At 36.5% G+C, this 21,304-nt stretch overlaps 1 protein-coding gene across 1 annotated transcript in view; it reads left to right on the top strand.

The window, feature by feature from the left end:
- The first annotated feature begins 614 nt into the window (after window positions 1-614).
- EMCN (endomucin) overlaps window positions 615-21,304 on the top strand; it is a 94,449-nt gene continuing 73,759 nt past the window's right edge. The window contains exon 1 of the mRNA XM_047091042.1: window positions 615-681. Within this exon, the coding sequence (XP_046946998.1) occupies window positions 615-681 (67 nt within the window). The remainder of the gene's footprint in view (window positions 682-21,304) is intronic.

The following is a 21,304-nucleotide window of genomic DNA, read 5'->3' as shown; positions in this document are numbered from 1 at the left end:
ATCCCTGAGAAGTCTTTTTGCTTACTCAAGAGCAGAGCATGACCTATTTATTAAAGTTTTACACTTATTTCCAGAAGATGGTCTTTGCTAATCTGGCTTTCAAATTGGAAGGAAAGAAGAAAAGTTGATTCCTTATGGATCTTGCTCTAAACTTTAACCCTCAGGCGGTTAAAGCCTCTTTATCCAAAGTGAATCTCTGTTTAATAAGGCCCCTTTTATAACCGCTCCAAAACACGCTTTCAAAACAAAAGTTAGAATGCTGTATGGTCCATTCTCAAGAAAGATCTGTTTCTGTTCAGCACCCGCCCTGACCTTTTTGTTGAAGAAGAACAAAATAATGTAGTAACAAAAACACAAGTGGCTGCCAAAGGAAGAGAAAAAAAAGTTCCTGTAAGGGACTGAAACAATAAATCTCCTCTCTGCTGAACTCCCAAAGGGAGTGTGTGTATTTCCTCCCGTTCTTTATCAGAGCCCCCGAAATAAGTAGGAATGGGCAGTGGCTGTTCACATTCAGCACACCTTTTCCATTTGCTAATAAGGCCCTGCCAGGCTGGGAGGGAGTTGTCTCCGCCTGACTCTGAAGAGAAGAGCCACGGAGCCGATCCGCGGGCACCATGAAATCCCTTCAAGTGACCATCCTTTGTCTTCTGTTCAGTCTTTATAGCAGTAAAGAGGACACAGGTACCATTTTCTCTTATTGCTCTGACGGTGTGGATCAGAAATCACTAGCAGGGGACTCAGTCTCAGTTTACCCTCAGGGACCTTGCCCTGAAACGTGGCTGCAGCAATTCATTTGCTGTGTCCAGTGTGTGGATGTTGACTGGGAATGCATTGAGAAGGCTCCACGGAGAGAATGTTTGTTTTCACTGAAAGGAAATGTTTGCTGGTGCGGTGGCCTTGCAGCGTATTTGATGGGATCGTAAAGGTACAGGGAATACACAATAGCATGTTTTGAGAATAAAAACCTGGGAATAAAATACTGGTTAAAAATGTACTATTTCTCACCACTGTGCTCCTTTCAGGTGTTAAGTCTGGAAATAACGATTGTCAAGTATGGGTGAAAGGCTGTAGTCAGAAACATTGCATTGCAGATGCTGGCCTATATGCGTGGCCACTATCTTTTGGCTCTGATAAATTGAGAGGTTGGATAAAGCTGCCTAGGAAAATGAATAGCAGTATCTTGAGGTGGTAGGGGAAGTAAAGAGGAGAGTCATTTTGATAAAAGTGAACAACATTTATTTGCTCCAGAAACCAGCACAAATCCACACATATACACACAACATTTGGCTCATCATCTCAAAAATCTTACCCATTGAAGGCAGTTTCAGAGACTCAACCAAAGGCTATATGTGAATCAATATAAGTCTTGACTATATTAATGACCAGTTGCAAGAGATTATTAACATTTATCTTTAACCCTTTCTGAGGAATTCACTGTACGCAATTAAATTTAATCAATATTTATTAGGATCTTACCATGTAGTCATCAGTGCAAGAAATACATGAATGATTAAGCCATTGTCCTTACCAACAGTGGTAAATGTAGTGTGGGGAAAAATAAATATGTAATTCTAATACACGACAGATTTAATAAGCATGAAAACCAAAGTACAAGCTATCATAAAAGAGCACAGTTGGGAAATATTGATTCTGAGGGGCCCTGGAAAAATATCAGTTCTAATTTTATTTTTTCATGTGCTCTTTTCAAAAGTTTGTTGCCTACAAAAATTCTAACATAGAGTAATAATGTAGGAAAAATTACATACACTGCTTCAATAATATTTATCATTAATTTCTCAGAATACATACATAAATTTAGGACTCATTCCCAAACACTTCAAAATCACCTATGATGGCTTACCATGCATCTTGGCGTTTCCAGAGTCAAGTTGCAGCAGGTATCAAGGCCAGAAAACCTAACTTAGAAGAGTTACCAAGAATCTGAGTTTTAAAATAAAGAGTATTTATGAGAGGCCACAGAAATCAGTATATGAGCTTTTAAGTAACTCTTCAGTATGCATGGGAAAGATTGGTAGGAATCCCAATGCCATGAAAAACACTGCTTACAAACACGGGTCAGGTCAATATAAATTTGAAAGTCTGGGTGAAGCTGCCCCCTTCCCCAGGTCTGTAAGTACACTAATTTCCCGGCATTGTTAAACTCTGAATGGATTACATGTCTTTCTGAAAGCAAAACGGAATGGTATCAGTTCAAGAATTCAGTAGTGTCAAATCAAGAATCAGCCTGCAAAACCTGGCCGTAAGAAAGATGGAAAGGTACAGGATAACCCAGAGATGACCTGGCAGATTTTCTGTTTATGATCATTTGGGGAAAATACCAACTTCTTTTAACTCACCAGTAGTGAGCACAACCTGTTAATGGTGTCTTCTTTCTAGTGAACTATTAACCCAAGTAAAGTACTTTCTTATTTAAGCAGATATAATGATTACATAATGACTATCTCCTTCAACTTCTGCCAACAAGCCTATTTGTTAAGGAAAGTGTCTGTAAAATCTACTCCATTTTTCTTAAAAAAGGAAACTTTAGCTCATGAGCATAAATTGCCCATCCAAGTGGTGCCCAGAAGGAACTGGAAGAGGTTTTCCACCAGGTTGTATGATTTTGTTGCACCTGGCTCTGCCTGTTCTGTTTCCGCCCCCAGATATGCCGCAGGAAATGAAGCATTTCCTAAGCTGATTTATTAAGTTCTTTCCCTAACCCCCTGTACCGGAAACACATTGATTTCAAAGCTTTGTACATTCCCCAAACTTAGAATGCTTAACATATTTCATCAGCAGAATTGATTATTAGGGGTGAGGAGGGAGGCATTTCATCTGCCTTAAATTCACAAGTTGTCAAGAAGATCCATGCTTTTTTGCATAGTGATTTATTCCTAAATAATGATCTTTTAGAGAAATTGACTACTTTTCTTTTTTTCCTTCTGACATTTTTGTCAGTCCCAGATTTAAATAAATACAATATAGTCTTTTGTGCTCATTGTGAAAATCAAGTGAATCTTTCTACACAGCAGTGAGTGACTTTCTATTACTTGGTTGGTGGTATAACATTTTACATTCTCCAATTTGGAAAGCTGTTCTGTTGAAATATGTACGTGAAGTTCCTGAAAAGGAACCGTCATTCTTTCCCAAGGTTTTCTAAATTGTATTTAAAACAGAACAGACCCCTCCTGTGGCTTTTAAACCCCTTTGGCTTTTAAGCCTAGATCTGTGAGCCTTTTCCTGTCAAGACTGAAAGAAATGAAATGAAGAGGGCCTGGAAACAAGTTACTCTTCAAGCGCCATTTGCTTTTTGGAGTTTACATTAATTTAGGAAAGATGAAAATGTTTCAAGCATTTGCAAATGGGAACAAACATCATTTTATTGGTATCTGAAGAAGAATTTAATTGCTTGGAGAGATTCATTTGATACTGATCGAATATTCAGTTTCATGGAAAAAATGGATTGAACACACTGTAAGACAGGCATTATACTAAATGCTATAGATTTATAGAGAATACTTAAGACTCAGCCATGGCCCTTGAAATGGGGAAGAGAAGAGGAGGTAAGGAATAAGAAGTTTGACTATACTGTAAGTCTTAAGTGGTGAATAAAGAATGATAGGGAGCTTAGTTTGGGGTGTAAGGGCATCAGAAAAGACTTCATATAAAAGTGGAAATTATGATGAACTTTGAAATTTGAAAAACAGGACATTCCAGACCGATGGAATTTCTTGAGTAGGAACATGAAAACATCAGTATATTCTAGTGTAGAAATGTAAGGAAATCACACATTGGATGTAGGTTAAGTTTTAGAAAATAAGATTGGAAATAGAGTCTCAAGATATGTGGCTACCAGGATGAAAAATATTGGCTAGTTATCAGTCAATAGTTAATACTGAATAGTTAATTCATTTAGAGCCTCTAAATGTGTTTCAGTGTGGAAATTATATGATTGGGGCTATACGTTGGGAAGATGAATCTGTCAGCAGGATATAAATTAGACTACTGCAGTCAGGAGAGGCGAAAGCTAAAGAAAATAGTGCAAATGTTATTGCCAGTGTAAAAATCTGTAAATAAAGTAAAAAAAAAAAAAAGATTTGGGGAAGAGCCTAAAGGGAGTAGAAAGTTTGTGATCTGACATATTCTTGACTGGCAATGAGGGAGAAAGTGAATGAGATGTACAGAGAGGATTATCTGAAGACCAGAAGTAGGAAAATGGTTTGGGAGCAGAGGGAGGGAAAGATAGGTGGAGACCATTTAAGGAGAAAAATGAAGTATTTGATTTTGGTCATGGTGAGTTTGAAATCCTAATAAGATATTTAAACAGAGACGTTGAGGGTAAATTAAAATCCGCAGGGAATTGTAATGCCCCTGAGGTTGAAGGTGGCGGTGAGTGTTCTTTACTCTTGAATCCCAGGAGTTCTTAGTCCTGCCCACTTTAAGATTCATAACAGAGAAAAGCAATTTATTTCTCACCTGGATGCTCATATTTCTAGCTCTCTCATGGCACTTGTGTTTTAATTCTATCATAATTGTTTGTAGGCATATCTGATCTCCTCTTCCAGATGATAAACACCTTGAAAGTAGGGGCCATATTTAATTACCATATTTATTTTGTTTGTCCAGTAACAGTTCTAAACATATAGTAAGGACATAGTTAGCCGGATGACATGTAAATGAATGATACAGTTGCCTTCTTTTTTTGTTTTGTTTTGTTTTCATTTTTTATTTCTTCCAATGACAAGCACTCACCAGTTTACTGCCTTGTTTGTATGAAAGATTATGGACATGTATGACTCATAGTGTATAACATGGATACAAATGGATTGCTTTGATCCTGGCAACGAAAGTGGGCACCAAATATAAGGAAAAGGGAAAAGGGCTTCTTATCAAAGGGAAGCCAGTTCCCAAAGTCTGGCCAAGAGAGAAGATGACAGCTATAGATGGACCACCTAGCACCAGGTGACAGTAATTTACAACAAATATGGAAAAAGAAACAGCCTTGACTATAATCTTTGGGAGGAGGAGCATCTAAAAAGAATTAGCTCTACTTTTCCTTTTGGGGAATAAAATACTTTATGTAATATCTTCTTATAGATAGAAATATTCAAGAAGAAACCTTATTCTCAAGCAACTTCTTAAAAATACAAAATGGATTTTTTTAAAAAATCAAAGTTCATAAAAAGTGAAGTTTAAGAAAGTTAATTCATGTGTTATTTTAGATAGCATAAGAGTTGCTTTAGAGCACATCATTTTACTGATTACTTCTGTTTAGCTTAATCACTGTCAGCAAATCTTACCTAAAATGGGTGATCTATTGTAAGGAGAATAAACCAATAGGCAAACAGATCCAACGGGGAAGTATTCAGTCCCCACACCATTTGTTTAACATTCTTTTTTTTTCCACTACTCATTTTGTTTGAAGTTCTACCTAAAAGTAGAAGTGATCAGTCTAGAATTTCTGCTTTCAAGAGATTCATAACAGTAGTCACCAGTAAATTCTCTGGCAATTTTATCTTGCTAATTGTAATTATTCAGATAATTGAGGGAAAAAATGCCCCTTTGGGATTTTCAGAAAGCTTGTATTTTACTGGATCATTGCCCGTCCTTTCCTTTTCATTGATGAAGTTCCATTTCATGCTTCAGGTAAACATTTTAACTTATGAATAATTCTAATTCAAGTAACTTCTATGTTTTGGGTTTTGTTTTTTTTTTTTTTTTTTTTTTAGTCATCACTTTCCAACTTCCTCTTCATTTTTGAGAACAATTTGAGATGCACATTTCTAAACAGTGAATGTCAAAGCAGGAATGTACTCTAAGGGACATTCAATTCCTGTTAGTAAGTGCCTCTTTTCCCGTTACTGAATTCCTGTGGGTCATTATAGGATAGGGTAATAATTCCTGTTGGGTGTTAGAAGAAACTCTTTTAGTTAGCAGACAAGATCCCTTTTGTACTGTTGCAGACACAACATCAGCATCGACATGAAAACCATTAGTAATGGCAGTTACATCTAGAAAGTCTGCTGTATGGTTCCCAAATTTGGAACAACCATAGGAAAAGTTGTTTTAAACAAGGAAAAGAAAAGAAAAAAACAGTTTTCTAAACTTGAATACAAGCTTTATGTCTTGTAGAAATATCAGCAGAGATAATCATAACTAGTGTCTAAATAGAAGCAGCTACTGTACAAGCATTAGACCCCTGTTGTGTCTTTCCCTCTATCTTCTCCGGCTGTGTTTACTCCAGCCATCGCTATGGCAACCTGCCAGGCACATGTGTAGCCTGACAGCGCCTTGCTTCACGTGAATGTATATCTTTTTCTTTCTTGTCTGTGTCACTCTGATACTGAGACAGTGTCCCTGGCAGAACCGCACACGGCGCTGTTTGGCATCTGAGCTGTAAGAGCAGGAGCAGTAGCCCCTCTATGAGACAACGCCTGCCGAAAGGGGAAATGGAGCCAGTGAATAAATGCTTTCCTCTTCTGTTCCTGCTCTGTTTCACTGCTTTAGTCCTCTATTCCTTTCCCTGACTTCACTTTCCTTTACAAACTGTCTGCACACAGAGAGTTTGCACACTCTGCTTCGTCTTGGGCTCTGTTTTCCAGTGAAATCCAGGATTAATTATTTCTCTTGATGGGCTCATTTTAGTGTGAATGATAAGAATATATCGAGATGTAGACTTGTTACAGTTTCTCTGATACTCCAATCATTATTCACCACCTTTCTTCCTCTTAAAAAAAAAAAAAAGCAAGAAAAAGCTTTATCGATCTTTTGTTGAATATGTTAAACGATATTCTAAGCAGGTCCTTTTCTAAGGCAATCATTTGCCTGTTTGTATAGATTCAGGAATGAATTATACTGTAAGGTTGGTAGCCAGAAATGTTGAAGTCATTGATTTTATTCTTGGTGCACTGCTCATCTAAAATATGAACTGCTTTTTAAATCTGTCTGTTCAGTCATATTCTGTCTTAAACACAAATTAGTTGTGTCAAAACCCTGACATAGTTGGATCTTGTCCAATTTAACCCATATGAGTGTCATCACAACATCTACTGACATCTACCATTTATTAAGCCAGACATTTTACACAGATTACTTCCATCATAACATTTTAAGGCCAACTTTATTATTCCCATTTTACTGATTAGGAAATGAGGCTTGAGGGACTATAAAGTTATACTAGAGCAATGTGGTTTAAAATCAAACGAGAGGAAGTTCTTCAAATCTTTCTTGTAGCTTGTTGCCTTCCAGCGTGGTGAAATTGCAATACGTTGAATTTTTCTAACGGAAAAGAGAAAGGATAGAGACTTTACCACTTGGGTAATTCAGAAGCCACTGCTGCCTCTCATAGCATCTTCCACACCTTAAAAACCACAAATTAAGTGCCATGAATGAGTTTCCACTTAGTGATAATGATCCTCTTGCTGTGCTGGATTCAATTAATTACTAAGGGGATGCATTGAAAAGAGGTGTAGGCATTTGCCTACCTACCGATTGTTAAGTTAGTTGGGAAAAAACAACGTGGTTGTCTGCAATATAAATGTCAGTGCAGCTAATACGAGACTTGGAGAAGGAAAGAAGCTAAGGAAATAACTAACAGTGAATTAATCACTTAGTGTCACATTTATAATTCTTTTGGAGCCAGACTGTCTGGGTTCAAATTCCAGCTCTGCCACTTACTATCTGTGTGAACTTGGGCAAGTTATGTAACCTTCAGCTTTCCCAGCTGTGCAATGGGACCAGCGCAGTCCCTACCTCATGGGAGTATTAGGGAGATCACGTGAAGGCATGCACACAAAGAAAACACCCGCAATAGTGCCCTGCATGTGAGAACTCTGTAAGGTTTGCCGAGTTTAGGGACTCAGAGTTCTCTAGTTTATTATATCCCATTCCTTAGACAAACTGCCTTATTTCCAAATCGATTCTAATGCAAACTCAGCAAATATTTAAATAATTATGATGTTAATTCTCACAAAGTGAAAAACCAGCGCGTGAAAGTTTTCACTGAAGAATTGATGTGAGATGCTAGAAAGATGATTGCCATGTTTTTAATCACCATACATGTAGGCACAACTTGATATGTGCAGATCGTATTCTCTAGAATGTCTTTCAGATTTGTAAGTTATTTAACTCACTGTATAAACTAACCACTCAAACTAATAAGTAAAAATATGTTTGTGTTTTTTTGTTTGTTTTAATTTTTTTGATGTTTATTTATTTCTGAGAGAGACAGAGCGTGAGTGGGGGATGGGGAGAGAGAGAGGGGGAGACGCAGAATCTGAAGCAGGCTCCGGGCTCTGAGCTGTCAGCACAGAGCCCTACACGGGGGTGGAACCCTCAAACTGTGAGATCATGACCTGAGCCGAAGGCGGATGCTTCACCGACTGAGCTACCCAGGTGCCCCAAAATATGTTTGTTTTTAATGAAGATGCTAACTTTGTAGACTGAGAATTGTCAACCTCCTTACATATTCTCACCTTCCTTAAGGTATTGAGCACTGCTTAATCTGAGAGGTGGATATGTGAGGGGAAGACACCTTGATTTTAACATGAGAACCAAGTTTGGGTCTAGCTTCTTAGTATGCTGAAATTAACCAAGACATTAAATACTTCTTAGCCTCAGTTTCTTCATCTGAATATGAGAAAAATGATATTTGCTGACACAGTATTAGTGTTACATGAAAATCAGAAAACCTATTTGAAGTGCTCTGGAACTCATAGCTTACTATTTAAATATTGGTTATTAATATGCAAACTAACATTTAACTCACAGTATCAAGGAATAAGTAGGAGGGCATTTCATACATTTGGGAATTTGTCCTTACTGACTGGCACTCCACGATTGCTCTTTGAGCTACAATACTTTCATATGTTGGGGCGCTGGGTGCCTCAGTCGGTTAAGTTTTGAACTCTTGATGTCGGCTCAGGTTATGATCTCACTGTTCGTGGGTTGGAGCCCAGCCATCAGGCTCTGCGCTGACAGCACAGAGCCTGCTTGGGATTCTCTGTCTCCCATTCTCTTTGCCCCTCCCCTGCTCATACACATGTGCATACTTTCTCTCAAAATAAAGAAAGAAAGAAATACCTTTATATATTTTTCTACGGCTGCTACACATTCAGGTAGCCATGTGTTGAACTACTGTTTGAGTTCTAAAAACCACACACATGAAACACAGAACCATTTGTATCAGGCATTGAATTTATTTTTAGCTCAAATGGGGAAAGAAATTATTTTTTGTGGTATGAACTGTGAAATCGTCCTCCGAGAGCATTTGGCAAGCGTGAGGACATAAACGGCGAGCTCTGGGACGCTGTCTCTAGGGAAGAGAGGTCACTCCTGCATTCGTCAGCTCGTGGCCATGGTGACAACTCTCTCCAACAATGAAACATCTCTCAAGTATCTCTCCCTGTGGACCCAGTTTTTGAAAACGAGATCCTCCATTTTAAATACACAAAGTTAACAGCAATTGCATTATTGGGATTAAGATAATGAAATGATGTGAAACCATAAGCTTTTCTTTTTCTTTTTTTTCTTTTCTTTTTTTTTTATGAATCCATAAGCTTTTTGTTATTTTTCTTTTTATCTTTTTCTGACAGCCTCATTTGTTGGGACCACTTTTATATTAACCAAAGTTGACAACTCCCTAGATTTGCAAAGTAGAAGAAAGAAAAATGACAATCCTGCCAGCCATTTAAAATCTTTTTATTTGGGTCCGTTGTAACCTAACTGAATGTAAATCTCTTGAGAACGAAGACAATATCGAATTGATCTTTTTTTCCCCCAGGACCTATCTTTGGACACATAGGTGGTGATCACTAGCTCGTGCTTCAATTTGGAAAACTGTATTTCTTCAAAAGTCAGCAGAGTTGAAAAAAGTCAGAGTTGAAAATATACAAAACATGCCTGGATTTGTTTTCAGTGACTTGAGGACAATATTTATTTTTATCCTTGGCCTGCGTAGTGGAGAAGTTGTGAGTGTCATTTTGGTCAGCTGAACTGATTTAGTTTGCTTTATGAAATTGACCTGCAGTCCTATTGCTGTATAAATAGCAGAAAATGCCCACCTCTGGTTTATATTAACTGTTCAAATCGCGTAGGAGTGGTATGATTATCAGAACGCAAGTGTTGAATCATTCCTGTGTCTCGCTCAGAAGAAAAAAAAAAAGGTATCCTACAATTCATTGGGTAATTCTGAAACACTTAGATCTCACTAGTCCTCATTCCTGCTAAAATGTAAAATTGTGGAAGTTCAACTGTAGAGATGCATTGATTACAGACTTTACCTCTCCAACTCTGAGGCCTTCATTCCGTGTGTTGAGTTAATAACTTTATTCTAATCTTGTCCAGAAGCAAAGGCATTAAATAATTCAGTTATTCCCAGGTTTTAACATTTTCGTTGATCAGTAAATAATAAAATTCCCCTCGGGCAGTTGACAGGCAATTAACCGGTTTTTACTTTGTCAAATAAAGACACAAACTACCTACAATGTACATACCACTTACCAGTATGTTACATAAAATAAAGTCTGCTTTAGCTGTATGTATATATCCGGCAATAGAACAACTTTTTTTGCACTGAGTTCCGACTAATGTCACAAGCTGGCACTGTGCGAAGGTGAAGTGTACTGGTTGGTCTTGAAGCCAAGAGGCCCTCGGTGTTAGTTACCAGGGGCCACAAGCCTGCTGTGTGGCTGGGCCAAGCAAATGTTTTAGCCTCTCAAGTCTTTAATTTCCCAATCAACAATGAGTACAGTCCTACGAAATCATATTCAAGTTTTCTTCCAGATCTATCATTGTGTGATCTGTAACAAGCAATTTCTGTGTATTTTGCCTCAAGTTATCTTGCTTCACTTTCATCCTGTTATTTCTAGATGTGTTCATTTTGGATCAAGATGTTCAATTCTATTTCCTCATGTTGTTTCCTTTGGGAATTTTCAGACAAGGCTGTAGGAAAGTATCTGCTTCACAGGTAAAGGGTCAATTCTCTGCCATGAGAGACATTTCTCAGAGGATGCACCCACGAAAGACAGTTTTTTCCCATTTGCCCTGTGGTATTATTTGTATATAATTTGGATACGTGTGATGGTGGGAGGGATAGAAGAACAGAGAGAAAAAGAGAGAGAGAAACATAAATTCACTGACATCCAGAAAAAGATTGAGAGTAAAGATGAGGTTAAAAGAGTCAGAGAAGGTGCTGGAGGCTGGGAGAAAGAGAGAAAGCCTCTCTGAGAGGGTTGGGATGGGGGAAATATGAAGAATAAGAAGGGGAGGAAGAAAGATATGTAACAAAAACTCTGATAATTTGGGAGGAGCACTCCCCAATGGCCTTCCAGCCACTCTTCTGCACCTGATATGCAATAGGGTTCTTTCTTCTTATCATTATATCTCCTGCTAGTCCTTCATTCTTCCATCCATTTCATTTGCAACATGCTACACATTTTACAAAGCACTTTATTGATCAATTATCTCATTTAATTCTTGCCGTTGCCTGGGTGGTTGTGCAGGCTGGCGTTACTGGGTTCACTGTCAGAGGAGAAAAGCCCAAGGACACACACACTGTAATTCAGATCAGTAGGTTTTAACATTTATTACTCATAAGAATCACTTAAGTTATCTGTGAAAAATAGATTTTCCTAGGGCTCATCCCCAGTGCTTCCAGTAAAATCCAGACAACTCTGCTTCAGCAATTACTATGGATAATTTGTATACACTGGCACATGGACTTATGTTCTGAGAAATCCTGGACTAGATTTCAATTTCCTGAGCAATCATCTGAACTCTTTTTATTGCCCCTCAGACCCACAAGATTCCCAGAGGTGTTAACCTTTAAAAAAAAAAAGGTGCTAGGGTCTAGTGCTTTCAGAGGGAGACTTAGTATGAATTCAGAGCGATTTTTAGTTTTTTTGTTTTTTGGGATTTGTTTTTCATTGTGTGTGTGTGTGTGTGTTTTGTTTTTTTGTGTTTTTTTTTTCTTGTACTAGTTTAGTATAATAGAAATTAGATTTGGCCAAGGCAAACTAGATTTGAACCACTGAAATCTCCATAGGTGCATAGGTTTAAATTCCAGGTTTTTTATCCATCCATTGTAAGGAGATTCCCTACTCATTATGAGTTCCTATTGATTGCTTTCCATTCTACTATTAATCTCCTTCCTGTTTTCATCAACACTGCAAGACCTTGGGTCTCTGTCCTGTCGCTGCTCAAGAGGAACCCCCTTGAATAATAGTTTGGTTAGAGACAGAGCTACGGCCTTCTAGTCAAAGTTTCAGGTGGTGTCCGAATGTGTTCAATAATCCAAACACAAATATTTCTGGTTCCTGGAGAGGTGCTGGAGCCAGAGGAGTCTGAGAAGGTATGGCGAGTTCAAGGGCCAATGTTAACAGATACCTTGTAAGCTTAAAAAGAGATTGAGAAGCTGTGATGTTATGAATCTACAATAGCCATGCAGGGAAACTGGTAGTATTAGAAAATGACAAGGTGAAATTTGTCAACTGGCTTATTACCTGCCATGACTTAACACACTGGGATATGTGACAGGAGGAATTCAATACGCTCTCTTCCTGGGCTCACAAACCGGCATCCACTGACATACCCTGCACATGTGTATCGTTTGGACCCAAAGTGTTCTATGACTACAGGAAAATATTTAAAAATAAGAAAATTTCACAAAACAGCAACAAAGAAGGACATTGATGATCTTATTTTCAGGTTTTCTGGCAACTCTGGGCCTCATATTCCTCATGGCAGCATTCATTTAAATCTAAGTGATGGGGCGCCTGGGGGGCTCAGCTGGATAAGTGCCTGACGTCAGCTCAGGTCATGATCTCGCAGTTTGTGGATTCGCGCCCTGCATTGGGCTGTCTGCTGTCAGCACAGAACCTGCTTTGGATCTTCTGTCCCTCTCTCTCTCTCTCTCTGCCCCTCCCCTTCTGCATGATCTCTCTCTCAAAAATAAATAGCCATTTAAAAGAAAACCCTCAGTAATACATGCCCCTTTGAATTATGGAATAGTCTCTCTCTTACAAACATACGGGTACTTGTACCCTTCCTGGGTCTCTCATTCACTTCTGTGTCCAACCTCTGTGGGTATTGGGGTTAATTCCTTCACCTATTTCATAGAATTTGTAGGATTTCAAATAAGCATTAAGTGGATAATTTGCAAACTTATTCCATGTTTGTGGTGGTTCAGTGGATTTGGAAAGAACAGGGTTCTGGGGCAATTTCCTGTAATTGACTAGGCTTGCTAACTCCATCTCAGAATTTTAAAGACATATTCCAGTCACCATTTTTTTTCATTTTTCATAAATAAGAATGTTTTTATTGAAGTATAGTTATACATAATTAACTTAGTGCTGATGAATACTCTCTTTTTTTCATAGACTTAAGAAAGCATAAAACTTAGAAAATGATTTCAAGAATTTAGAAGCTACAAATCATAAAATGTGATTAAAATTCTACACTATTTTTGTTTCCCACCGTCTCTTAACAATTTATTTGGTGAACATAAACTTCCACCCGTGAAGAAAATATTGAAAGCCCATGGCTTTTCCGCTCACTCTTAAAAAGTGAACAATTTTATGGACAACTAAATTTGCAGAGTGCATCAGTTCAAAATTAGAATATACAATCCAAAACAATGATTGAAAATTTTCTCCTATAGAACATGTCCATGTGGGGTGGAATTCTACGAAGTGGTTTCTTTATAGTCTCTCTGGAATTCTACAAAGTGGTTTCTTTATAGTCTCTCTGTTTTTCTGGTTCCCTGTCCTCCCTCCAGCCCCTTTCTGACCACTCCATGTTGGGAACAGAGTGAGCAAGGAGTAAGAAAGGTAGATGAAAGGTATTACTTGATCTAGCACCGTAATTTGTGCCCGGAGCGTCATAGATAGTTAAAGACAACTGCTGAATGGTGCATTTTCAAAGGTGTGCTTTTGGGCCTCTTGCCCCTTGCAGCTCTTTGGTTCATAAGAACGGATCCTTATTCTGGGAGTTCTCTTCTTAGTCCTGAACAAAGAACTGGTAATCCTGTGTTAACCCAGAGCTTCACGATGCTAACTTGCCCAACTCTCAACATATACCTGAGGAACAGGACTCAAAGTAGCTCTAAATTCACTCTCTCACTCTCTCCCTGCGTTTGGTCCACAAGAAACAGTCATATATCTCTTTCTCTAATAAGCTCTGCTGGGGCAGTCATTCTCAATGTAGTAATAACTCTCCTGGTCCTACACTACAGCAGCTAGGCAGCAGTCTTTCATTGTACTGATTTTCCAAGTATGAGTCACTGGCCACTATGACTTTCAACTGTAAGAACCACATATTAGGGCAGGTTTGCATTGCAGACCAGACAAGCCTTGCTCCTTGGGGGTAAAGTAAGTGAGAATGGGATTCAAAAGAAGTATTTTTGCAAAGACAACCTCCTGTCAAATAATATCTATGTGCCTCTCTCCACACTTTTATTCCTTTTATGTTACAGAGTGGATAAAGGGATTCCAGTGTCAACAGGCTTTAGGTATTTTATTTGAAAATCTGATTATGATTGTCTCACAACTTTGTGATTTCACATGCATTAGTACCTGAATAAAACTTTGATGTTCACACATTGGGCCAGATATCGTGTGCCAATCTTTCCTTTGAAGCAATTAAAGCCTTGAATGTGTATTTTCTCAAAGTTTGATGTAATTATGCTATAAATCAGTATTATAATTAGAACAATAAAATTATCTGTATGTTTAGAAGTTAAGGCATTCCCTTATAAGTGACCTATGGATCATAGAAAAAACGATGATAGAAATTAGAGAAAATGTGTTGAATATGAAGAGGAAATAAAATATTTTATAACAAAATGTGTAAGAGGGAGCTAAACCACTGATTAGAGGAAACTCTGTAGTCTTAATTGTACACATAAGAAAGCAAAAAATAAAAGAGCAAAATAAACCCAAATAAAGTAGATGGGAGAAATAAGAAAAGTAAGAGCCAAAATTAATGAAATAGAAAAGAAATACATAATGCAAAGAATTTCTGTATATAATAAGATTGCTAAATTTCTGCCAAAATTAATCAAGAAAAAGGAGAGAAGAAACAAACAAAAATGAAAAAGCAAACATCACTCTAGATGCCACTAAAAATGTAAGTCTATATTATAAAAAGCTTTATAATTCAATAATTTTGGAAATTCATATAAAATGAATACATTCCTAAAAAATATGGCCCCTCAAAACTAACTCAAGAAGAAATACAAAATTGTAGTAGATCTTTACTCATTAAAGAATTGAATCAGCAATTAATAACCTTCCCACAAAGAAAAATCTCACAACAATTAGTGTCACCAAAATGTTATATTAAACATTCAAATAACAAATAAATTTCGTTTTGCATAAATTCTTCCAGGGACTAAAGATAGAAGTTTTATTCCCCAACTTATTTTATGAGGCTAGCAGATAGCTAAAATGAAAACTTGACGAGAATATTATGAGAGGAATACTGTTGGTCAATCTCATTATGAAAAATAGATTTGAAAATCCAGCAAAACATAAAAAGTTACTTAAATTTGCCCAAGTTAGGGTTATATTAGCAATGTGAAGTTGGTTTAAAACTAGGAAACCAATCAGCATACCTGACTGACTCTGACAGTAGAGCACACAGCTCTTGATCTGGGGACTGTGAGTTCCAGCCCCACGTTGGGCTTAGAAATTGCCTTAAAAAAATAAATAAATAAATAAATAAATAAATAAATAAATAACTAAGAAATCAACTTAATTCACTAGATTGACAGAATAAGGAGTACAACATATGATCGTGAGAACAGATGCCAAAAAAAAAACTCTTTTAACAATTCAATATTATTGAATTAATAAAAAAAATGGAAACAAGATATTTTAATCTGATAGAATAACTTCAAAAACTGTGACAATTATTGTGTAGAGTGGGGAAATATTAGCTTTCCCTCTGAGAATGAGAACAAAGCAATCTTGTCCAGTAATGTTATTTTTATAAAACATTGTACCAAATATGCTACCTAGTACTATAAGACAAGAAAAATAAATATTACCATAAATGGAAAGGAAAAAGTAAAAATTTATTACTTGGGCAGGATACGATATGATTGTATAAGTAGAAAATCTATAAGAATTTATTGAGAAATTATTAGAATTGAAGAATTAACTGAGGTTTCTGGATATAGAATTTATATAAATTAATTACATTTCTATCTATGCAACAGCCATTTGAACATTTAACAAAATACAGTTTACAAAAACATCAAAGAAAAAAGAAACAACACCAAGTACATATAAATAATTCTAATAAAAGAGATGTACGATTCTTAAGAGAATACTAAAACTTATTGAATGAAATTAAATAAAACCTTAAAAATTAGAAAAATATACCATGTTCATTGATTGGGCAACCCCGTATTTAAATTATGTTAATTTTCTCCAAATAGATCTGTGGACTCAAGATAACTCCAATTAAAACCCTAATAAATTCTATTGTGGAATGTAGGAATCTGATTTTAAACTTCTATGGAAGTACATTAAAGTCAAGAAAATCTTAGTAATTCTTAAGAAAAACAAAAAAAGGAGAACTTGTTTTACCAGTTATCAAGTGCCATAATAAAGATATAATAATTAAAACTGTCAAATTGGAGCACAGGTGGTGTATCAAGCCGTAGTGGCATTAATGCTATAAAGATCAGTGGATAGAATAAGGAGCCCTTAACCAGACCTACAGATATATGGATCTTAGATAGAAAACAAAGATGGTAAAACAGAGCAGTGGGAAAGGATTGGCTTTTTTCATAAATGCTGCTGGGACAATCCGGTAGCCACTGGGGAAAAATTAAAATCGATTCCCACGTAACACTATATACAAAAACCAATTCCAGATGAATTATATACTGATGCAAATGTGGAATTTAAAACTTTAAGAAGAAAATTCAGGAGAATATCTCTGAAACTTTGTTTTAGGAAAATACACAAAAAACACTAACCATAAATTAAAAGGCATATATTCTGTTGCATTAGAATTATTCAGTTTCTCAAAAGAAATAACAGCGAAAACGAACAGACAGCCACAAAATGGAACAAGGTATTTGACATGGATGTAACTAACCACAACAACAACAACAACAACAACAACAACAACAACAAACTCATCTAGAATATATAGAAATAACTACAAATCAGTAAGGAAAATTAAAACAACCCAATGCCAAAACAAAACAAAACAAAATAATTGGCAGTCTTAAATAGGTACTTCAATTTTTCAAAAAAAAAAAAAAAAAAGAAAAGAAAAAGAAATACAACATGCTCATAGTTGCACATTTTTTTATAATAGACAAAAATTAGTGACAGCTCAAATGTCTATGAATTACCAAATTAATAAGTAAATTATTGTTTATTCATTCAATGAATTGTATGAACCAACAATAATAAACATACTATAGCTATAATCAATAAAAAAATCTTAAAATATGAAATTGAATAAAACACAAAACAATATATTGCAATTTACATGAAGATAAGAATGGTCAAATTCAAATTCTATCATATTCAGATATATACATAGACAGTAAACCCAAAAAGAAAGACTAGAAATTAAGTCAGATTTGCTACAAGATTTGCTCTAGAGCAGTGGGAGAGGGATATAATTCATAGAATATTCCCAAGAAGCTTCTACACTGCTGGGAATATTCTCTCTCTTCATCTGGGTCATAATTACACTAGGTTCTGGTTAATGTCTATTCACGATATGTATATTTGTATTTTTGCACTTTTCTGTCTATATTACCCTTTTATAATGATTACAAAAGATACAGAGCCTGAACTTAAGAAACTTAAAATTAAAGATAGGATCTACTACAAGGGAAATAATCTGTCTTATGGGGTAGATGAAAAGACTCCTCAAGTCTTAAGAGTGATTACTATGTAACAGAGGCTGAATCAATTTAATCAGAAAATATCAAGAAATAACAAGAAATTTGGTATATGAATCTCTATTGTCATTATTCATGCAGTATTTGGTATATGAATCTCTATTGTCATTATTCATGCACTATTTGTGGATTCTCCATTTCTCCCTCCACCCCTGCATCCCTAGGACAAATCTCCTAGGAATAGGGAAGACCATATAGTTTTAAGCTTTAGTTTAGATGTTACCAATTTTCTCTCAATCTCATTCTGTTTTTCTCTCGGATTTTAGGTTGTCATTCACTCTTATTTATTTAGAGTCAGAAGCTTTCCGTGTAAGACTTGCTTCTGGTTTGTTCCCTTGTATTGAGCTAGCTTTCTGTAGGATGTCACTACCTGGAATTACTTTAGCAATCAGAGGCATTCATCCTCTTTAATTTGATATGCACTAGTCGATTCGTGCACTCTTGTTCCATGGGACTAAATGCTCGCATGAGGACTCATGGCCAGCAATGCACCTCCGGATCTTTGGTCTTCACCAGATCCTCTTTGAGGCTGGAACCTGCCTTGTGAAGTCCAAATCAAAGCTGGGTCGCTATGTTTCTTGGTGTTCAAGACAGGCTATCATGAGTTGGAACAAGGTTTAATCTTCCTGAGGACTTTAATTTCATTTAGATTTGACTTTCTCCAATTTTCATCTGAGTCATGGAAAGAGAAGTACTATTTAAAAACATTTGTAGCCATTCTAAGAATCGATAAAACATTTATTAAAAGTAGTTATGAGCAAAGCCACTCATTGTTTACCACTGAATCATTGTAATATGGAAGCACATCTGACTTTATGATTTAATAACAATAATGCCATATTTATGCATTAATTAGGAGTTTGCAAAGTACTTTTATATACATTATCTCTACCAAATCCTCAAAGGCAGGCAAACTGGTATATGTTAACTACTTTCAATTTATGAATAAAATTTTAAATATTTAAGGGAAATTAACCAAATATATAAATGGAATTAAATGTTAAAGGATCTCTAAAGGAATTGTTAAATTTGCCTATTAATAAATAGAATAATAGCATTTATAAATTGAGTTTAAAAGCTTAAGAGAGAAAAAGATTTTTAATTCTGTGAATTAAAAAGAAAGTTAAATATATACTTCCAAAACTGAATTAACTTCTATAAGACATTTTCTGCACACAAAAGACATACTTGGGGGCATCAAAAAAAAGCTTACATTTAGAAACTTGAAAATATACTTACAGAACTAATATATTAAATATTAGTATCATGAGTGCATAAGTAAATTCTTCGTATTGGTAAGGGAAATAAATCATTAACTGTATGCCATCACTTATTTTTGCCCTGGTACATAGTAGGCATTCAGTTATTGTCCATTAAATTAATGAAAAGTACTCATTAAGTGTTTAATTGTGTGGTTTAAGAACAGTATATATAGGGGCCCCTGGGTGGCTCAATCATTTGAGTGTCCAACATTTGATTTCCACTCAGATCATGATCCCAGGGTCATGGGACCCAGCCTCAAAGTGGGCTCTGTGTTGAGGTTGGAGCTTCCTCATGACTCTCTCTCTCTCTCTCTCTTTCTCTCTCTCTCTCTCTCCCTTTGCCTGTCTACCCTGCTGTGCTTTCTCTCTCTAAATTATTTTTAAAATTATATATACAAATTCTAAGGAGAGGAAAGTTATTGTAGACAGAACTAATAAACAAGGCTTTAGGCAGATGGTACAACTTTAGCTGAACTTTAATGAAAAAAATTATCCATGTTCTCTGATATTTTTATTTAATTTTTTAAAAATTTTTTTTCAACGTTTATTTATTTTTGGGACAGAGAGAGACAGAGCATGAACGGGGGAGGGGAAGAGAGAGAGGGAGACACAGAATCAGAATCAGGCTCCAGGCTCTGAGCCATCAGCCCAGAGCCTGACACGGGGCTCGAACTCACGGACCGCGAGATCGTGACCTGGTTGAAGTCGGACGCCTAACCGACTGCGCCACCCAGGTGCCCCTATTTAATTTTTTAAAAAGGAGAAAAAACATGAGCAAAACTATGACGTTGGAAGTAAAAAATGTCAAGTTTAAGAGATAGCAAAGAAACCAGCTTATCTGTTGGGAAACAATGGGAAAGTTGAATGAACAGGTTCAGGCTATAAATAAAACTTTGAATTTTTTTTTTTCCTAAAAGACAGCAATTTATTTTTTTAATCTACTATTCTCTGTGTTTGAAAGTAATCCAACAAATTGTAAGTATTGTGGTAGCCAATATCCAAGATAGCCTCCAATAATCCCTGCTTCTTGGTATTCAAGCATGTAGGTAGAACATTCTTACACTTAATTAAGGCTGACTTGTGTGACTCATAGGATACAGTGAAAGAGATATTGTGTGATTTCTAAGGCCTAGGCAGTAAAAGACATTATGGCTTCTACCTCAGTCTCTCGGATTGCTTTCTCTGGGGGGAGCCAGCCACCGCGTTGTAAGAACAATAGGGCAACCTTGTGGACAGACCCAGTAGAGTAAAACTGACAGCCAGCACCAACTTACCAGCAATGTGAGTGAATCACCTCATAAATGGATCTTTCAGACCCATCACACACTTGGAGATTGGTGCCCCACCTGCAATCTCTATAGACTGCCATCTTGTAAGAGACCCAAAGCCAGAATTGGTCAAAGCTGCTCTCAAGTTGTTTCCCCACAAAAATTGTGGGAGATAGTAAGCAATTGCTTTAAGACATGAGTTTAGAGACAATTTGTTGCACAGCAGTGTAGGGCTGATATAAGTGCTATTATCCAGACGTGCAATACTTTCAAATTTTTGATACAATTTTTTTAAATGTTTATTTATTATTGAGAGACAGAGAGACACAGAGCGTGAGCAGGGGAGGGGTAGAGAGAGGGGGAGACATAGAATCTGAAGTAGGCTCCAGGCTGTGAGCTGTCAGCACAGAGCCCGATGCGGGGCTCGAATTCACAAACTGCAAGATCATGACCTGAGCCGAAGTCGGTCACTTAACCAACTGAGCCACCCCAGGCGCCCCAAGTTTTTGATACAATTTTTGATTGATATTCAGATCAGAAAGAACATCTTGCATCAAGGGAATTGTCCTGGGTTTCAAGGTAAATTATTTTCTCTCTAGCGATATCCACAGTAAGTGTTTTATTAATACTGGATGAATTTATTTAATTGATCTCTTATTTACTTGTTCCATAAGCCAAAAACATCTTTAGGATTGTATGTCTTGCCTATTAAATTCTTAAAGTTCGGAGCTTTAATTTGACATTGAAGAATTGGTGCAGATAGAACTAAAATAATGCTTCATCACCTTTTTTTGTAATACTGTCATAATAATAATAATAGCAATAAATTTTATAAGCAGCATAGA

The sequence above is a fragment of the Lynx rufus genome, unplaced genomic scaffold, assembly GCF_022079265.1.
Source record: "Lynx rufus isolate CCGP_SWC_20201006 ecotype Redwood Valley unplaced genomic scaffold, mLynRuf1.p SCAF_3, whole genome shotgun sequence".
Lineage (NCBI taxonomy): Eukaryota > Metazoa > Chordata > Mammalia > Carnivora > Felidae > Lynx > Lynx rufus.
This window is presented reverse-complemented; position numbering and strand designations above follow the sequence as displayed.